Source organism: Pungitius pungitius, chromosome 6 (genome assembly GCF_949316345.1).
Source record: "Pungitius pungitius chromosome 6, fPunPun2.1, whole genome shotgun sequence".
Taxonomy (NCBI): domain Eukaryota; kingdom Metazoa; phylum Chordata; class Actinopteri; order Perciformes; family Gasterosteidae; genus Pungitius; species Pungitius pungitius.
This window is the reverse complement of record NC_084905.1, coordinates 22,204,923-22,221,047: the sequence shown is the minus strand read 5'-3', so window position 1 is coordinate 22,221,047 and position 16,125 is coordinate 22,204,923. Positions and strand designations below refer to the sequence as shown.

Genomic DNA, 16,125 nt, shown 5'->3' with positions numbered 1-16,125 from the left:
TTGTTTACTCCTGGAAGAAGGGGCTGACGGACCACTCAAAGGTGTGCAGCTTTGTCTTTAATAACGATCTGGAACAGTGTCTAAAATACACCATTTCTAAAGTGATTACTTGTAAAATGAAGTCTTTAGTAGAATATCAAACATTCAATGAATACATTAACATTCATTAATCATGTATTATAAACGTATATATGATATCGATCAGATGAAGCTCCTGATGCAGCATGAGCACTACATTAATAACACGCTACATCAAGAAGTACTAAAAGGTCATACTGTGTATTTAATACCATACTTTGTGTATTCTCCAGGTACTTTACACTATTATACAACAGCTTTTACCTCATAAAATAAACTGATACACTCAAAAGGTATTAACCCTGTTTTACCCAAATAAATACTATTTGAGTGTAAATACTCTTGTGGATGTACTTGTTTGAGTATTAATAATAGTACGGTGCGTTAGCGCCTCTCACCGAAACTCTTATTCTGAAAATCCTTTAAAAATTGCTACGATGCTATTGGGAGCAGCTGATCAAATAAAAGCATCAACAGCTGTAATGAAACCGGCCTTTTGGGAGGGATTTGAGTATCTACTCACAAGGAAGGTTGTACACGGTTTGAATTGCTCTTAATGATTGTTTTGTTTGTTGTATCTGTGCTGATTTTACTGTAAAGTGGCCGAGTATCATTTTATAATTAAAATCAACTTTTGTAACATGGTTTCCAAGGGATTTAATTTTCAAATCCTCTCAAACTTCAACATTTTCAGCTACAGGCACCATTTAAACTTTCAAACTTATTTTTTGCTCTGTGTGGATTCTGTAAATCACTGAGCTCGTTAGTGACTGCAGCTGCTCCGTTGTCACGGTTACTCACACCTGATCCATATCAGCCGATTAGTGCAGGAAGGTATTCAGGTCTTAGAGGACGTTTCACAACCTTTTTCAGCTTAGCATTCCAACGCATTTTCTAGTTCTAAATATCTTTCTACAATGAATGTTCATACACAAACAAGACTTGGATCTAAGAAGATAATCTATAAAAAGACCACACCTGAAGAGCACTGGATAAACTTCCATGTTTCTATACTTAAGTCATCAATAAAACCCTCGGAAGTGAGATGCACTGCAGTGTATTTATTTTTATTTGTGCTCATAGGGAAAAAAACGAGTTCATAACGTGTTTACTGCTCCCTGGTTGGTGGACCGGTGCGTTTCCATGGTGATGGTTCAGGCATTCCAACATTTGGGAGATGAAGCTCCTCTCGTCAGCCTGCAGCCTCTCTGAGCTTCTTCAGCACCTCCTCCGGACTCAGAGGGGAGTCCAGGCGGATCACTTTGTCTCTGGACCTGGAGCCCTGCCGGGTCACAGGAGGAGCAGCATCGTTAACATTTGGGAGTGAGGACGGAGGAGGCGCAGCAGGTGGTGTTCAACTCAAAGCACACCTTGTCCAGAGACACGTGGCTCTTCTTCAGGTGGAGGACCTCGGCCAGGAAGCGGATCAGCTCGGCGTTGGCCTCGCCGTCCGTTGGAGGCGCCGCGATGGCGACGCCAACCGCCTCCGCCGAGACGTCTGGAAGAGCAGAAGAAGAAGAGGTGACCCTCAGGTGGTCACGTGACACCGTGGAGTAATGCAGGTGGAGCGCCGTTGACCTGTGACCCCGCTGTGCTTGGAGGCGGGCTTGGCGCGCACCGCGATGGTGACGGAGCCTCGCTTGTCCCGGGACACCGGACAGGAAGCTCCACCCTCTGCCCCGCCCACTTCCACGCCCCCTGCCCCTCTCTGCTGGAGAGAGGAGGAGCATCAGACATCTTTGTTATGATGACGTTACTTCATCAGTTTCACCTGTAAAGGGCTATTTCTACACATGTGCCACATATATTTTATATATATACATATATATATATTCTAAATGTATATTCTAAATGTCCTCGGCCTCTTAAAGGAACCTTCTTACCTTCTTACAACCCGCTTTGTGTTTTGAGGGCATCTGTGCGCGTGCGGAGCTGCTCGTTAGCCGGTGAGCACCGGGGAGAAGAATCCGCCTCCACCGGCAGACCACCGGGATGACGTCACACACCCCGCTCAACGACGGCGGAGATTTAACGTTAGAAAATAAACCATTTATAATGAAACGGGAGCGAGCAGACATCGGCCTGCTGCCTGCTAGCTCAGCGCCAGGGAGCGGAAATGATGGCAGTGTAAACTGGTGATTTCCGCTTTTCACAGTAAAAGCTTCCGCTGTTTTTCAACGTAAAATCCACAATTTTCACTTTTAACATTACGTAGAAATAACCCATTCATTCTGAACATTATTGTTTCTTATTTTTGTTACCTTTTAATAATATGTTGTTGTCCTTATTATTCTTTGAATCAACGCGTTATATTATTATAACATCTATGTACATTACAGTGTGCAGACTGACCTTCACTCAGCTCTTTTGTTTGTCTGTTGTTTTCTTTCCGTGTGGGTGAAGCTTCATTAAAGCTCTCTGTACACTGTGTAGTTTGCAGATGACACCACCCTCATTGGACTGATCTCTGGTGGGGACGAGTCCGCCTGCAGGTGGGAGTCTGACCACCTGGTGACGTGGTGCAGCCACAACAACCTGGAGCTCAACGCCCTGAAGACAGTGGAGATGGTTGTGGACTTCAGGAAGACCGCAGCCCCCCCTTCCCCCCTCACCCCCTCACAGTGAGTGTGTGTGTGTGCGTGCGTGTGTGTGTGTGTGTGTGTGCGTGTGTGTGAGTGTGTGAGTGAGTGTGTGTGTGTGTGTGTGTGTGAGTGACTCTGTGATTAGCGGCCTGTGGCGTGTCCTTTAGTGGGCGGAGCCTGCTCGTATATCTAAATAAAGTTGTCACCACTGAGCTGCTGCAGGAATCCGTCTCCTGTTCTTCTACCTTCACTGAGACCTTGTGATCTGGAGCTTCAGGATACATTTCATGTTTAGATTACTGCACCTAACCCTTAACCCTTAACCCTTAACCCTTAACCCTTAACCCTTAACCCTCCAAACCAAAGCGTGCTTGTGTTCAGTCAGAAAACTCTCTTCCAAAAGCCATAAGATCAAGCCCATATCCTTATGGAAGGCCATTACACCATCTCAAGCACGTTATAATGATAGAAAGCCTATTAATGTGTGTGTAGTAGCAATACAGAACAGTAATGAAATGTAAATGTCTCCACCCTTCAGACAGCATCTGTTCTTGTGTGGTGGAACACACACGTTTCAGTCTTATTATTAATATTGAACAATTAATGAATGCATCTTTTACACATCATTTCCACACGAACTTTATTCTTTAAACTGTATTCTCTTTTCTTTTTACATATCCTTTGTACTCTGCACTTTATACTTTGTAATTTTACAGTGATTTTTTTATTTTTTTATTCTGGTCACATCAGCTGATCGTGAATCAGCAGACTTTTCTTTCCCATAATAACTTTTTCTCTTTTTCAAAACACAGAAAAAGGTCCAAGCAGCAGAATTCTGACGTCATTACAATGAGCTCCATATATATATATATATATATATATATATATATATATATATATACGTAGTGTTGTAGCTCATGTGTATTTTCTGTGTACTTTTCTTCAGTATGGTACTTTTACTGCAGTAAGTAAAATATTGTGGTACTATTTACCTCAGAAAGTAGAACTTAAATTGCTTGATGTAATGTAAATAGTTATTTATTGATATTTTGTTTTTCTTTGTGTAACGTCTTCTGTTTATTTCCTCATGAATATTCATAAGTATTTATGAATGAATGAATATTTATAAATATACGTGGATATTCTTGGGCTGAAGCTTTTTGAACTGATCATCTTCTGAGAGGCCGGATGCTGCATCAAGCTGCAATGACACCTGTACCGGACAACGGACATGTACCTTCAAAATAAAATAACACTTTTTGGCAGTAAACTGTTTAATTATCTTGTTTCAGTACTTCTGCAAATATATTTTTTTCTCGAATCATTAACCAGTTGTTTCAGTAATAAATAATAATATGAATATAATAAATGAGTGTGAGAGTGAGAATGGGTTGTTTAAATTAAATATCTGAGGGTTTTGGACAAAATAATTAGGGCCGGGACTCGATTAAAAATAATAATCTAATTAATTAGAGGCTTTGTAATTAATTAATCAAAAGTAATCGCATTTTAATTGCATAAATATTTGACCTGAGAATGGTGAGAAGTATTTTTTTCACATGGATTTTTATTTTTGTTCAGCCAATTCCAGCAGACAAGTGTAGAAATAGCATATTTAGTCAGTTCTCAGTTCAAACCTGCTCTCTCAGAAGGAGGGTTTGGTTGCAGTCAGGGCTTCAAACTGTAAACTTTGAGGTTTGTTTTGAGGTTTGAATCCCAAGGTCTAATATGAGAAACGGACACAATGAGGCATGTGCTTGAATAGCACAAGGGAACAACTGAAGGGCTGCAGGCTCCAACCTGCTGTCTGAGGTTGTGGGTTCACGCCCCTTCATGCAGACATCACTTCTGCTTTGAATGAGTTTTGAGGTTTGAGTAGCAGTCTCAAGGTTAAATAGGAGAATCAAAGTTGCCAAAATGTGACCAGGACTGGTAGTGTAGGGGTGAGTGCAAGGTGCCAAAAGCCTCTGTGCGCACCGCCAGTGGGTTCAAATCCCACCCGCCAAGTCTTGAGCGCACTACCGCGGAGGTAGTAGTGGGGGCATTGTCCCCACTGGTTGTTTCAGAGAAGTGAACCCTAGGGGTTATGCAGAAACACAAGGCGTGGTCACTTGAGTTATGATGGCATTGTCAAGAATGATGAAGAATCTTTTGAATGATGAATTGACTAAATTTGATGTTAATTGCTTTGCTTTTAGCACTTATTAGCCATGCTACATAGCCTATTAGCATGCTAATGCAGGGTTCCACCTTTTTGACTGGAGAGAAGGCCGGATGAGTCAGTAAAGATGAGCAGATGTGTCTCATTCAGTGGTCACACTGACATGAAACTTATTACAGCCTCTGAGGGCATTTTTCAAGACAATCACATGTTTGTCTACTTCAGGGCATCCTGTGGACAACCTTAAACTGACAGTCTTTGTTTACCCTTTTTAGTGCATCCACCCTCCAATTCTCTGTTACATTCAAATTCAACTCACTTGTGCCTTTACCAATGCAGGAAGGATGAATAGCATGGTTGATCCTCCAAGATGCACCAATCCGTCTCTGGGGCAATATCCCATTATGATTTTTTATAAATGTCAGTTACCCAAAACTAAAAAAGGATTTAGGAAGAGCCACCATGTCCCTTGAGGGTTGAACCCAGATCAGGTTTAAAGTACAGAAATTTGGGGCATTTGGCAAAAAATAATATTTGATGTTTTTCTACTTTTGGACATTTCATAGACAAAATGATTATCAAGAATAATCAGGTTGATTGATAAAAAAAAAACTTCTTTAAATAATGTTAATATGAATACAAATATGATCTGTTAAGTACCAGTGGACGTAATATCTGGGAAAGAGGAGGAGAGGAGAAGGACAATAATGTTAATTTATTAGTAATCATGTGAATAACATGAATAATAATAGTACAGTCTACAGTCTACAAGTATAAACTGTCGATGTTGGGACTAAACAAATATTTGATGGTAGATATACTTACTGTGACAGGAGTATTGCTACTGTGTGGTATTACTCATAATGCTGTAGCGTATAAATACTAAATTACTCAAATACAACATCAAAAAAGCCTCCTCCATAATAAACGCTCGACTTAAATATGACATTTGAATTTGTCTGTCGCTTTTATCCAAAGCGACTTACAATAAGTAACCTTTACTTTGAAGGTCGTAACAGGAAACGGATCTGGTTAGCCCCGTTAGCTTGTTAGCCGCAGCCTCCAGCCTGTTGAACGGTGCCACTTAGAGTTCGAGAGTTGTCGAGGAGAGTCCGAGGAGAAGTAGTCCGCTTCTCTCGGTCCGCTCACAGCACACCGGTTGATTGTGGTTTCCGGTAATCAACCGGAGGCCCTGAGGGCACAACGGGAGCCGAGGATGGGGAGCTGCATCCGGCGTTGAGCTGCGTTTCTGCACGTTTGGGTATGAGAGGACTTCGCTACTGATCCGGGACCCGAAGCGTTCTGCGGAGGTGAGTTCTGGTTCACAACCCGTCCACGTGACGTCGAAGAGCGAGGAGCTGGTGTCGGCTCGTGACGTCATTTAATTGGACAAACGCAAAATGGCTATAAAACCAGGTGCAAACTTTCATTGGGCAGAAATAAGGGACAATTTGATTTGACACAGTGTGGACGTAGTTCTTGCAAATGGACCCACAAGTACGGGACACAACACCTGGACTCTTTACAAGTGGTCTAGAAAGTAGATGTACAGGTGGTCTAAAGACTAAACAGACCTATAGGGGTCTACAGACTGTAAGTAGATGTACAGGTGGTCTAAAGACTAAACAGACCTATAGGGGGCTATAGACTGTAAGTAGATCTACAGGTGGTCTAAAGACTAAACAGACCTATAGGGGGCTAGAGACTGTAAGTAGATCTACAGGTGGTCTAGAGACTAAACAGACCTATAGGGGTCTAGAGACTGTAAGTAGATCTACAGGTGGTCTAGAGACTAAGCAGGCCTATAGGGGATCTAGAGACTGTAAGTAGATCTACAGGTGGTCTAGAGACTAAACAGACCTATAGGGGTCTAGAGACTGTAAGTAGATCTACAGGTGGTCTAGAGACTAAACAGACCTATAGGGGTCTAGAGACTGTAAGTAGATCTACAGGTGGTCTAGACATTGTAAACAGTAAAAATGGGCTAGGGTCTGTAGAAAACAAGATTAAGATTCTAACTTTGTTATACATGCATCACATGGTCTTGGTAGAAGGACTGCTTTAGTCTACAATTTAAAGTCCTTGTTTGAAACTACACATTGTTAACTTCTTTTATGTATTCCCACAAGAGTCGACTTGGACTTTTTCGTTAGAGGGGTCTACAGTTTGTAGACCTAAAGCCATCTAGATTTTACTTCATAGACTTAATGGTGTTTAGTTCTTGTCAACAGCCTGACGTGCCTTTTGATTCTGTTATTGGTCCACAGTGGGATTAGCTCTTAAAAAGAGACTCTTAGGGGATTAGTTTTTGTTGACGTCTCACATGAGGTTTATGTAAAATCTTGTAAATGGACTTACAGGGAAAATGTACTTACAGTAAATGTCCTGCAATAGAAATGTTCCCCCTAAAACAATATTAATACTCAGGAAAATGTGGTTCAAGTTTTAAAAACACATCTTACACTATTAAAGTTAGTCCTAATATGTCAACAGTATTATAAATAAATTAACATTATTACTAGTAATCAACAACATCAACGTTCAAACTAATACATTAACATTATTAAAGTTATTCATAATATTACTCATTTCTGAGATGTAAAAAAGATTAAGTAGAAAGAAAATAGTCAAGTAAGTTACAAGTACTTCTAATTTCGTAAATGTAAGATGAGTAAATGCTAAGTTTTCACCTGTGACTTAACTGATGTGTTACCTGGATTACATGAGAAAAACGACACGCACACACAGACTCTCAGCATGACATCACCTGTCTATGCTATGATGTCATCATTGTGAGACCAAGCATTCTTCTTTTAATACAGTTGTTTTTCACAGGAAATGATTCCAGATCAGAATAATTGCATTAGTCTCTCGTGTTTCAGGATTAGCCCTCATGCTAACGCTTACATGCTAACACACACACACACACACTGACACACAAACACAAACATATTTTGTGAAGAACTCAATCACACAACTTTATTCTTACGTATTTTCGATGTGAAAAATAATATGAATGAAAAATTTAATTAGATTTTTCTTTTAAATTGCACACTATTTCAGATATGGGGGGGGGCTGTTATAATGGTAGTTCTGTTTTTAAATATTTAAATGTTATATATCAGGAAAACCTTGAGGGAATTCTTATTAAGAATTCATAATCAAGTTTGACCATTTCATAGAAACGTTACTGGTTGATCTAGTTTTATCTGATCATTTTGTTCACTTTCAAATTTCTGTTCATAAACTACTTTTATTACATTGAAACAATCTGTAAGTATTAACAGTGTTTTAAAACAATAAAAGATGACCATCTTGGAAACTTTAAAACTTCCTGTTTCTACATCTAAAACCAGATTCTCAATATTTTGAAAATCCTCCAAAATGTAACTAGTGTTTTGGGTAAAATAAAGCTTAATATAAACTAAGCCCAATATAAACTAAGCCCAATATAAACTAAGCTTGAAATAAACTAAGCCCAATATAAACTAAGCTTAAAATAACCTGTCATAGTTTAGGAAGGTTTCACACACCAGATGCGATGTGACGAGGAGCTGCTAGCTTGTTACTTGAGGCTAGCAGCTTCCCTTCGTTTCCAGTGTTTGTGCTAAGCTAAGCTTCCCAGCTGTAGCCTCTTCATCACAGATATGAGAGCAGGTTTGACCTGATGGATGTGTCGATAGAGGAGGACGTGACGGAGGGTGAGGCAGGTGGGGGTTTGACCTTTTTTCTTTTGATGACTGTCTTTTGACAGTCTACCAGATGGGTCACCATGGTTACGTTGTTACAGTTACTCATGCGGTGACGCCTAGCGCCCACAGATCAGGAGGTGAGACAGTTGTTGGTTCATCTCTTTTTCTCAAACTGAGACGCCCTGAAGTATGTGAGAGCTCTCTAACTCCTCGCCTCCTTTCCTCCTTTCCTCCTTTCCTCCTTTCCTCCTTGTCTCCTCGCTTCACAGAGCGAGAGATGAGCCGGCTTTTGTCAGAACTCGGCCGGGTAAACAATGGTATGTTTGTGTTCACGACCTCCCATTGGCCGAGAACAGGGGAGACGGTACGCAGAGGGACTGTGGGACTCACAGAGGGCCGTGAATTCCCATCAGCCACCTGGGCGTCCCGTGGTGGGGGGAGGGGGGGGGGGGCTTTGGAGCCGACAGAGAGGGGAGAGAAATAAAAGCCTCAACACGAGGAGCTGATTCTGATATTTTCAGGCTCTGCAGGAAGAGATAAACTAAACTACTTTACAGCGTTCTAACCTTTTGTGGTCTATGTAGATATGTATCCGACTCCTCTGCTCCCATAGACGTCTATGAGGAAATGACTCTACTTCTGTGTAGTGACCAGCAGGGGGCGACTCCTCTGCTCCCATAGACGTCTATGAGGAAATGACTCTACTTCTGTGTAGTGACCAGCAGGGGGCGACTCCTCTGCTCCCATAGACGTCTATGAGGAAATGACTCTACTTCTGTGTAGTGACCAGCAGGGGGCGACTCCTCTGCTCCCATAGACGTCTATGAGGAAATGACTCTACTTCTGTGTAGTGACCAGCAGGGGGCGACTCCTCTGCTCCCATAGACGTCTATGAGGAAATGACTCTACTTCTGTGTAGTGACCAGCAGGGGGCGACTCCTCTGCTCCCATAGACGTCTATGAGGAAATGACTCTACTTCTGTGTAGTGACCAGCAGGGGGCGACTCCTCTGCTCCCATAGACGTCTATGAGGAAATGACTACTTCTGTGTAGTGACCAGCAGGGGGCGACTCCTCTGCTCCCATAGACGTCTATGAGGAAATGACTCTACTTCTGTGTAGTGACCAGCAGGGGGCGACTCCTCTGCTCCCATAGACGTCTATGAGGAAATGACTACTTCTGTGTAGTGACCAGCAGGGGGCGACTCCTCTGCTCCCATAGACGTCTATGAGGAAATGACTCCACTTCTCTCTTGATTTATTCCCTCAGTAAACATTGTAAACATGAGTTTATGGTCTCAGTCTCTAGTTTCAAGTCTTCTTCAGTGCAGCATGATGTTCATTTAGTGAATGATGGTCCATGTAGAGTCAAACAGACCATGAAGAGGGGAAGCTTTAGGGGCGGAGCCTAACCCTGATTGACAGATTGACAGGTAAACAGCATCTGTACTTCCTCCTCCTTCCATAATGGCCACTTAGTCCATTGGTTGTAAAAAGGACTTCAGTCTTCACAGATCGATTGGTGTGCAGTTGGACCAATCTCGGGCGGATCTGTGATTCTAGTTTATTGCAGCACAGATAAAAATCCCCTTCAAAATAAACCCGACCTGCTTCACCAACAGAGTTCCAAACCCAGACGTTTTAATGAAAGGGATATTTCCTTTAGCTGCAACATGCAATTTGTGTTGAATCAATGTGCTTCCTGCCATGGAAACCACAAGGAAGCCTCTCCGTCGCTCTGTGATCACAACTGACTCCAGATCAGAGCCTTTGAGCCTTGATGCGTAAATGCTTCAACACACGTGTCACTAAATTAAATTGTTTATGGTGGTTTAATGGTTTTACAGAACATACAGAGGGTGAAATAAGTATTGAACACGTCACCATTTTTCTCAGTAAATATATTTCTAAGGAGGAGCTATTGACATGTTGGTAATACACACACAAAGAAGTTCAGAAATAAAGTTATGTGTAATTACTAACTTCTTTGTTTTGGTTTCTTTGTGTGTGTATTACCAACATGTCAATAGAAATATATTTACTGAGAAAAAAGGTGACGTGTTCAATACTTATTTCACCCTCTGTTTAAATTTATGTCAGACAACAAAGTTCAGATGGACTTTCAGACGTCGTCTATGAATAAACAGGAAGTGGTTCAGAGGAAGACCACGTTCCTGTTTCTGAATGATTCAACAACAGGAAGTAGAAGCTGCAGCGAGGCCTCCACCTGCCGGTCTGTCTCCATCGTGATGACAATCATTGTGACTCATAACGCCTTCCATGTCTTTCCTGTGAAACGTTTCCATGTCACTCGAGCTGATGAAAGAAGGAACACTTACGATGTAATGACACCTTCTCTCCTCAGCAGCCAGGGTGCATGATGGGATCTTTTCGGCGGCCCAGGCCTCGGTTCATGAGTTCTCCAGTTCTGTCGGACCTCGCCCGGTTCCACGCCAGTTCTCCGTCGATGCAGATCTCCAACGCCAGCGTGTGGAACAGGTCAGCTGACCTTCTCCGTTGCTTTAGTGAAGCATCTTCAGTTCCCAGAATCCCCCTCAGAGCTGATATCAGCAAATATTCATTCATTACAATGTAACTACGACATTTCTGCATTCATCTTTTAAAAGGATTTAACTGGAGGAAACTTACACATCATTGTGTGTGTGTGTGTGTGTGTGTGGGGGGGGGGGGGTTATGAGCACTAACGAGTGATAAAGGTGTTGTTCCTGCCATCTGTCCATCCTCCTCCTGTCTCTCACTGAGCTTTGTCCCCTTTGCCCCCCCCATTGTTCCTGTGTCCATGTGACGGTTTGGGGACACGTCACATGTGTGCAGACTGTAAAGCTCTCTGAGGCTGATCTGTGATTGTAGGCTTTGAATAATTGAATTGAATAAGTGCTGCTTTGTGCAGAACATTTGATTTAGAAGTTTAGAAGAGGAGATGTAAAGATGCAGACAAAGGAAATGACGGAGAAGCCAATACGTTGCTTGGCGGTTCTTTGTGTTTGTTTCCATGAAGCTGCTTCACGTGTGCAGCTCTGTGTTGTGTTGCTCTACGTTGTCATTGGAACATGAAGGATTCAGACTCTCGTTCAGCAGCAGGAAACCGTGGCCTGTTTGCTCTTCAGGATGTTCAACAGGAAGTGGAGGTGGCAGTCAGGACCACACACACACACACACACACACACACACACACACACACACACACACTGTGTGTGTGAAGAATCCCTCTGGTTTCTTCCAATGATGTTCTCTCCTCTCAGGTGTGTGAACTGTCATGTGATGCTGCGACCTCTGACCTCCTGTGTGTGCCCTCAGTGTGCAGTCAGCTGTGATCAAGGTGTTCCAGGGTGGAGAGCTGCAGACTAACGAGCTCTACACTCTTAACGAGAGCATCAGGTGACTTCTTCCTACTTATTCTACTTATGCTAATGAGTACAAAGTACAACATGTACGCCTAATATGTAGTACAGTACAAAGTGCAAGATGCAACTAAGATGTAGTACAGTACAACATGTACCTCTAATATGTAGTACAGTACAACATGTACCTCTAATATGTAGTACAATACAACATGTACCTCTAATATGTAGTAAAGTAAAACATGTACCTCAGTAATCAGCTCAAGTCACTGATCTCTTGTGTCTTTAAGGTGGCTCCTCAAGACAGAGATGGGCTCCTTCATCACTGATTACTACCAGGTACCCTCTCCCTCCACTTCCTGTTGTCACTCAGAGGATCCTCCCCTTCCTGTTGTCACTCATTATTGAACACAGCAAATGAGGATTTCATATGCTATATTGAAATGCTTTCAGTTTTTTATATATATATATAGTATATGTAGTATATATATAGTATATATATATTTCTACTATTCGGTCCACCTTCATGTATTTGCCATTGTGTTCCAGAACCAGCTGCTGACTCGAGGTCTCTCTGAAGTCCTAGACCGGGTCCTGCTTCACTCTGGTGAGATGGTTTCTGAGGTTGAATCCCAACAAACGGGATGAGCAAGCATGCCTTTCAGAATAAGAGCAATAAATAGTGCATGTCTGCTTTAGCACTTTATCTGAGCGTTTAATAATTCATATTGCACCACAAATATATATGTATGTATATGTATATACATACATATATATATTATATATATGTCCACTCCAGCACCTTTTTGGTAAGTGGGAGAATTGAGTTAGCTGCAAATTATTTGTAGCCGCTACGTCTCTCGTCTGTCTACAGTATTGAGACGATATTGTCCTCCCTGGAATGAAAAGACTCGATTGGTCGAGCGGTGTCATGTGGGATGGTTTAACTCAAATGCAATTGGTCGGTGCTTTAAGCCACTACCGGAGAGACGAGTCGGAAAGTGCGCTGTAAAGTTTAAATTACAACCGTCTGTTTTATCTTTGACTTTTAAACAACATTGCTTTCTCCTTGGCGGGATTACGTCTTGTGTTTCCATGGTAACCGGCAGTACCCCCCCCCCCCCACACAGGTGACCAGGTCCTTGTGGTCCTCGCGGATATGTGGGATAGGTTCTTCACGGAGATCCTGCCGACCCTGCAGGCCATCTTCTATCCGGTCCAGGTACACACACACCATCATTAGCTTGTTAGCATGTAGCTCAAAGCAGCACTGTGTCGTAGCTTGGAGCTTCCTGTCGGATTGTCCACCTCTAGGAAGTCAGATCTTCAAACAAAGCTGCAACTGAACCTCCTTGCTAAGTCACGCCCACCAAGACAGACTGACCAATCACAGCGTAGCTCCGCTCCACAAACTCTCCTCACTGGTTAAAGATGTCCAGTAGCGGAGCTAACATTAGCAGAGTACGTTAGCACTCCGTTAGCTAGCCTTAGCACCTCGAGGCCACACTGGCTGCTGAATGTGATTCTAATAGTGTTTTTCCTTCATGTCAAACGCATTATAGATCAGTTCATATTTATTATGTAACGTTAACTGCAATTAGTGAGCGTGTGGTCTCCGTGGTAACGCTGCCCTGACAGCTTGACGGAGTAGCAGCGAGGGCGGGGCTTGATTTCCAATCTACCAAGATCGTGACACCAGCTAATGTGGGCTCATTTGATCAGAGAGATCACAGGATTATCTACTTAGAGTGTGTGTGTGTGTGTGTGTGTGTGTGTGTGTGTGTGTGTGTGTGTGTGTGTGTGTGTGTGTGTGTGTGTGTGTGTGTGTGTGTGTGTGTGTGTGTGTGTGTGTGTGTTAGGGTCAGGAGCTGACAGTGAGGCAGATGACCCTTTTGGCCTTCAGAGACTTGGTGCTGTTGAAGCTCCAGCTGGAGGAAACGTTGAGAACTGCAGCCTCCGTCCCTCCAGCTGTCACTCAGATGCTGCTGGTGCTGCAGGTACACAGTGTCATTTGAATTTAGTGTAGTTATGTCACAAAAAACGTAACTAATACTGATTGTACTAATACCCTCTCCATGTACTAATACCCTCTCTGTGTACTAATGCCCTCTCTGTGTACTAATACCATCTCCGTGTACTAATACCCTCTCTGTGTACTAATGCCCTCTCTGTGTACTAATACCCTCTCTGTGTACTAATACCCTCTCTGTGTACTAATGCTCTCTTTGTGTACTAATGCCCTCTCCGTGTACTAATACCCTCTCTGTGTACTAATACCCTCTCTGTGTACTAATACCCTCTCTGTGTACTAATGCTCTCTCTGTGTACTAATACCCTCTCTGTGTACTAATACCCTCTCTGTGTACTAATACCCTCTCTGTGTACTAATACCCTCTCTGTGTACTAATGCTCTCTTTGTGTACTAATGCTCTCTTTGTGTACTAATGCCCTCTCCGTGTACTAATGCCCTCTCTGTGTACTAATACCCTCTCCGTGTACTTGTACCCTCCCTAAGGGCATCCACCCGTGCGGGGCTCCCAGTGTGGAGGCCCACCAGCTGGAGGTCCTGGTGGAGGTGTCGGTGTCTCCGTTCCTCGGCCGTCTTCGGCCCCCCAGCAGCCTTCTGGGTAAGAACTCATTGATCCATCTAAAGCACGTTCAATAGCTTTTGTGATGTTGCTAAAATGACTCGTTAGAGTAGAAAGGTGCACACAGATGGTGCATTCAGGGCCTGTGGGAGACGCCAGCGCCTGACAGCAATTAACATGACTCTGACTCAAGAGGAAACTAAGAGGCACATAATTAGTCCCAATAGTAGCCTCAGGGGTCAGGGGTCAAGGTCGGGGCCCCATAGTAATACGCTGCTTAAGTCCTGTCAGCAGGGAGGTGATCCGCTTAATCTGCTGCTGTGTGTGTGTGTGTGTGTGTGTGTGTGTGTGTGTGTGTGTTGTAGTCGTTACAACACACACACACACACACACACAGCAGAGGAAAAAAGGGTATTTCTATTGGACAGTTTTCCACTCGTAGTTTAAAGCTCATTCAGGTTAAAGAGTGTAAAACACAAATAAGAAGTCATGTGGTTTTGTTTCTAATCCAAATGTTGGATTAAATGGCTCACATTTTTATTGTGTTACAGTTATTCAAAACATTTCTTGACATTTTTATCTAGAACATACATTAGTAAAAGGAAAAATGCATCAAAAATCTTAACAAAAACGTTTAAAACACATATAGTGAATGTGTTGATCTAAAACCACAGGTTTAGCAGATAAACATCTCACCTGTCAGGTGAACCCTCAGCCAATCAGAGCCAAAGAAACACAACACATGGATAAAAGGTCTTTTAGCTGTTGCTGTTCGAAGCTTCGGTTCTGCTGACCCTGGTTGGCTATGAGCGCCGTCAATCTCATGGAAATGACTCAATTCTATTGGCTCTCCCAATGCTTAGTGTAGAAAGAGACGTTTTACTTGTGGCATCTTCTTTTAGTCTAAAAACTGATATTTACAACCTCACACGTTTCCCTTTATTGACCAGGTGCCTAAAAATGGCTTGTTCTAGAGAGGTTAAAGGTCATGGAGAGTGCGGAGTATGATGATCATAAACTCTCCTGTCTCTCGTCCTGAGCTCGCCATTAGCAGTCTATGGGAGGATTGACGCTTTGTCTAGAAGATAAAAGCATCAACGGTGTCTTTAATCTGCAGAGAGAGGTCAAGGAATGAAGCGCACCCTACCTGGACCTCAGTGGAGACGAGTAGGACGACGCGAGTTCAGTCTTATCGTGTCTTCCTGTCTCCTCCAGAGTCTCGCCACCTGTGGTCGTCGGGGTCGTTGCCAGGCGACGGCGTCCAGCCGGAGATCAACGTCACTCGGCACCACGCCTCCTCGGACTCCTCGTCGCTGGCCCCGCTGGTGGAGCAGGAGGGCGAGGCCTACCTGGAGAAGGCTGGCGGCGTGCGGCGCCACACGGTGGCCAGCGCACACTCCGACGTGCGCCTGCTGTCGGCGTCCGGAAGGATGCATGCTGGGACGAAGGAGGGGGGCGGGGAGTTCCTGGGGGGGGGGCAGCCGATGGGTCCGAGGACCTTCTCGGGACAGCTGGACATGGTGGAGTCTCCGAGGGAAGGAGTCATCGGCGTACCTCACAGCTGATGAGAGGACGAGGGAGGAAGAGCCAACAAGACCACAATCTGCAAGACGTAAGGAAGCAGGAAGTAAAGCATGGCACCGGACAGGAAGGATGTGACCCA

The 16,125-nt window shown here is 43.5% G+C and overlaps 2 protein-coding genes across 4 annotated transcripts; one reads left to right on the top strand and one right to left on the bottom strand.

Annotated features, from left to right (window-relative positions):
- Positions 1-1,124: 1,124 nt before the first annotated feature.
- c6h15orf40 (chromosome 6 C15orf40 homolog) lies at positions 1,125-2,213 on the bottom strand. 2 transcript variants are annotated; one of them, XM_037451080.2, is made up of 4 exons: positions 1,962-2,213; positions 1,657-1,789; positions 1,449-1,576; positions 1,125-1,360 (listed from the first exon to the last, which is right to left on the bottom strand). In XM_037451080.2, the coding sequence occupies exons 1-4, from the start codon at positions 2,154-2,156 to the stop codon at positions 1,271-1,273; spliced, it is 546 nt and encodes a 181-aa protein (XP_037306977.2). In that variant the 5' UTR covers positions 2,157-2,213; the 3' UTR covers positions 1,125-1,270. The 2 variants fall into 2 exon arrangements, with proteins under 2 accessions (XP_037306977.2, XP_037306978.2); XM_037451081.2 differs by having other exon boundaries at positions 1,657-1,786.
- Positions 2,214-5,886: 3,673 nt separating this feature from the next.
- LOC119195705 (proline-rich protein 5-like) lies at positions 5,887-16,125 on the top strand. 2 transcript variants are annotated; one of them, XM_037450860.2, is made up of 9 exons: positions 5,887-6,131; positions 10,881-11,011; positions 11,831-11,911; positions 12,165-12,213; positions 12,424-12,481; positions 13,005-13,096; positions 13,734-13,871; positions 14,390-14,501; positions 15,678-16,125. In XM_037450860.2, exons 2-9 carry the CDS (start codon positions 10,890-10,892, stop codon positions 16,025-16,027), a joined length of 1,002 nt encoding a protein of 333 aa, XP_037306757.2. In that variant the 5' UTR covers positions 5,887-6,131; positions 10,881-10,889; the 3' UTR covers positions 16,028-16,125. The 2 variants fall into 2 exon arrangements, with proteins under 2 accessions (XP_037306757.2, XP_037306756.2); XM_037450859.2 differs by having other exon boundaries at positions 10,878-11,011.

Coding starts and splice junctions, on each gene's coding strand:
- LOC119195705 (XM_037450860.2), top strand. CDS start 10,890: ATGATGGGATCTTTTCGGCGGCCCAGGCCTCGGTTCATGAGTTCTCCA. Junction 11,012..11,830: donor AACGCCAGCGTGTGGAACAG/GTCAGCTGACCT, acceptor GTGTGCCCTCAG/TGTGCAGTCAGCTGTGATCA. Junction 11,912..12,164: donor ACTCTTAACGAGAGCATCAG/GTGACTTCTTCC, acceptor TGTGTCTTTAAG/GTGGCTCCTCAAGACAGAGA.
- c6h15orf40 (XM_037451080.2), bottom strand. CDS start 2,156: ATGTCTGCTCGCTCCCGTTTCATTATAAATGGTTTATTTTCTAACGTT. Junction 1,577..1,656: donor CAAGCACAGCGGGGTCACAG/GTCAACGGCGCT, acceptor CTGCTCTTCCAG/ACGTCTCGGCGGAGGCGGTT. Junction 1,361..1,448: donor GCCACGTGTCTCTGGACAAG/GTGTGCTTTGAG, acceptor GTGACCCGGCAG/GGCTCCAGGTCCAGAGACAA.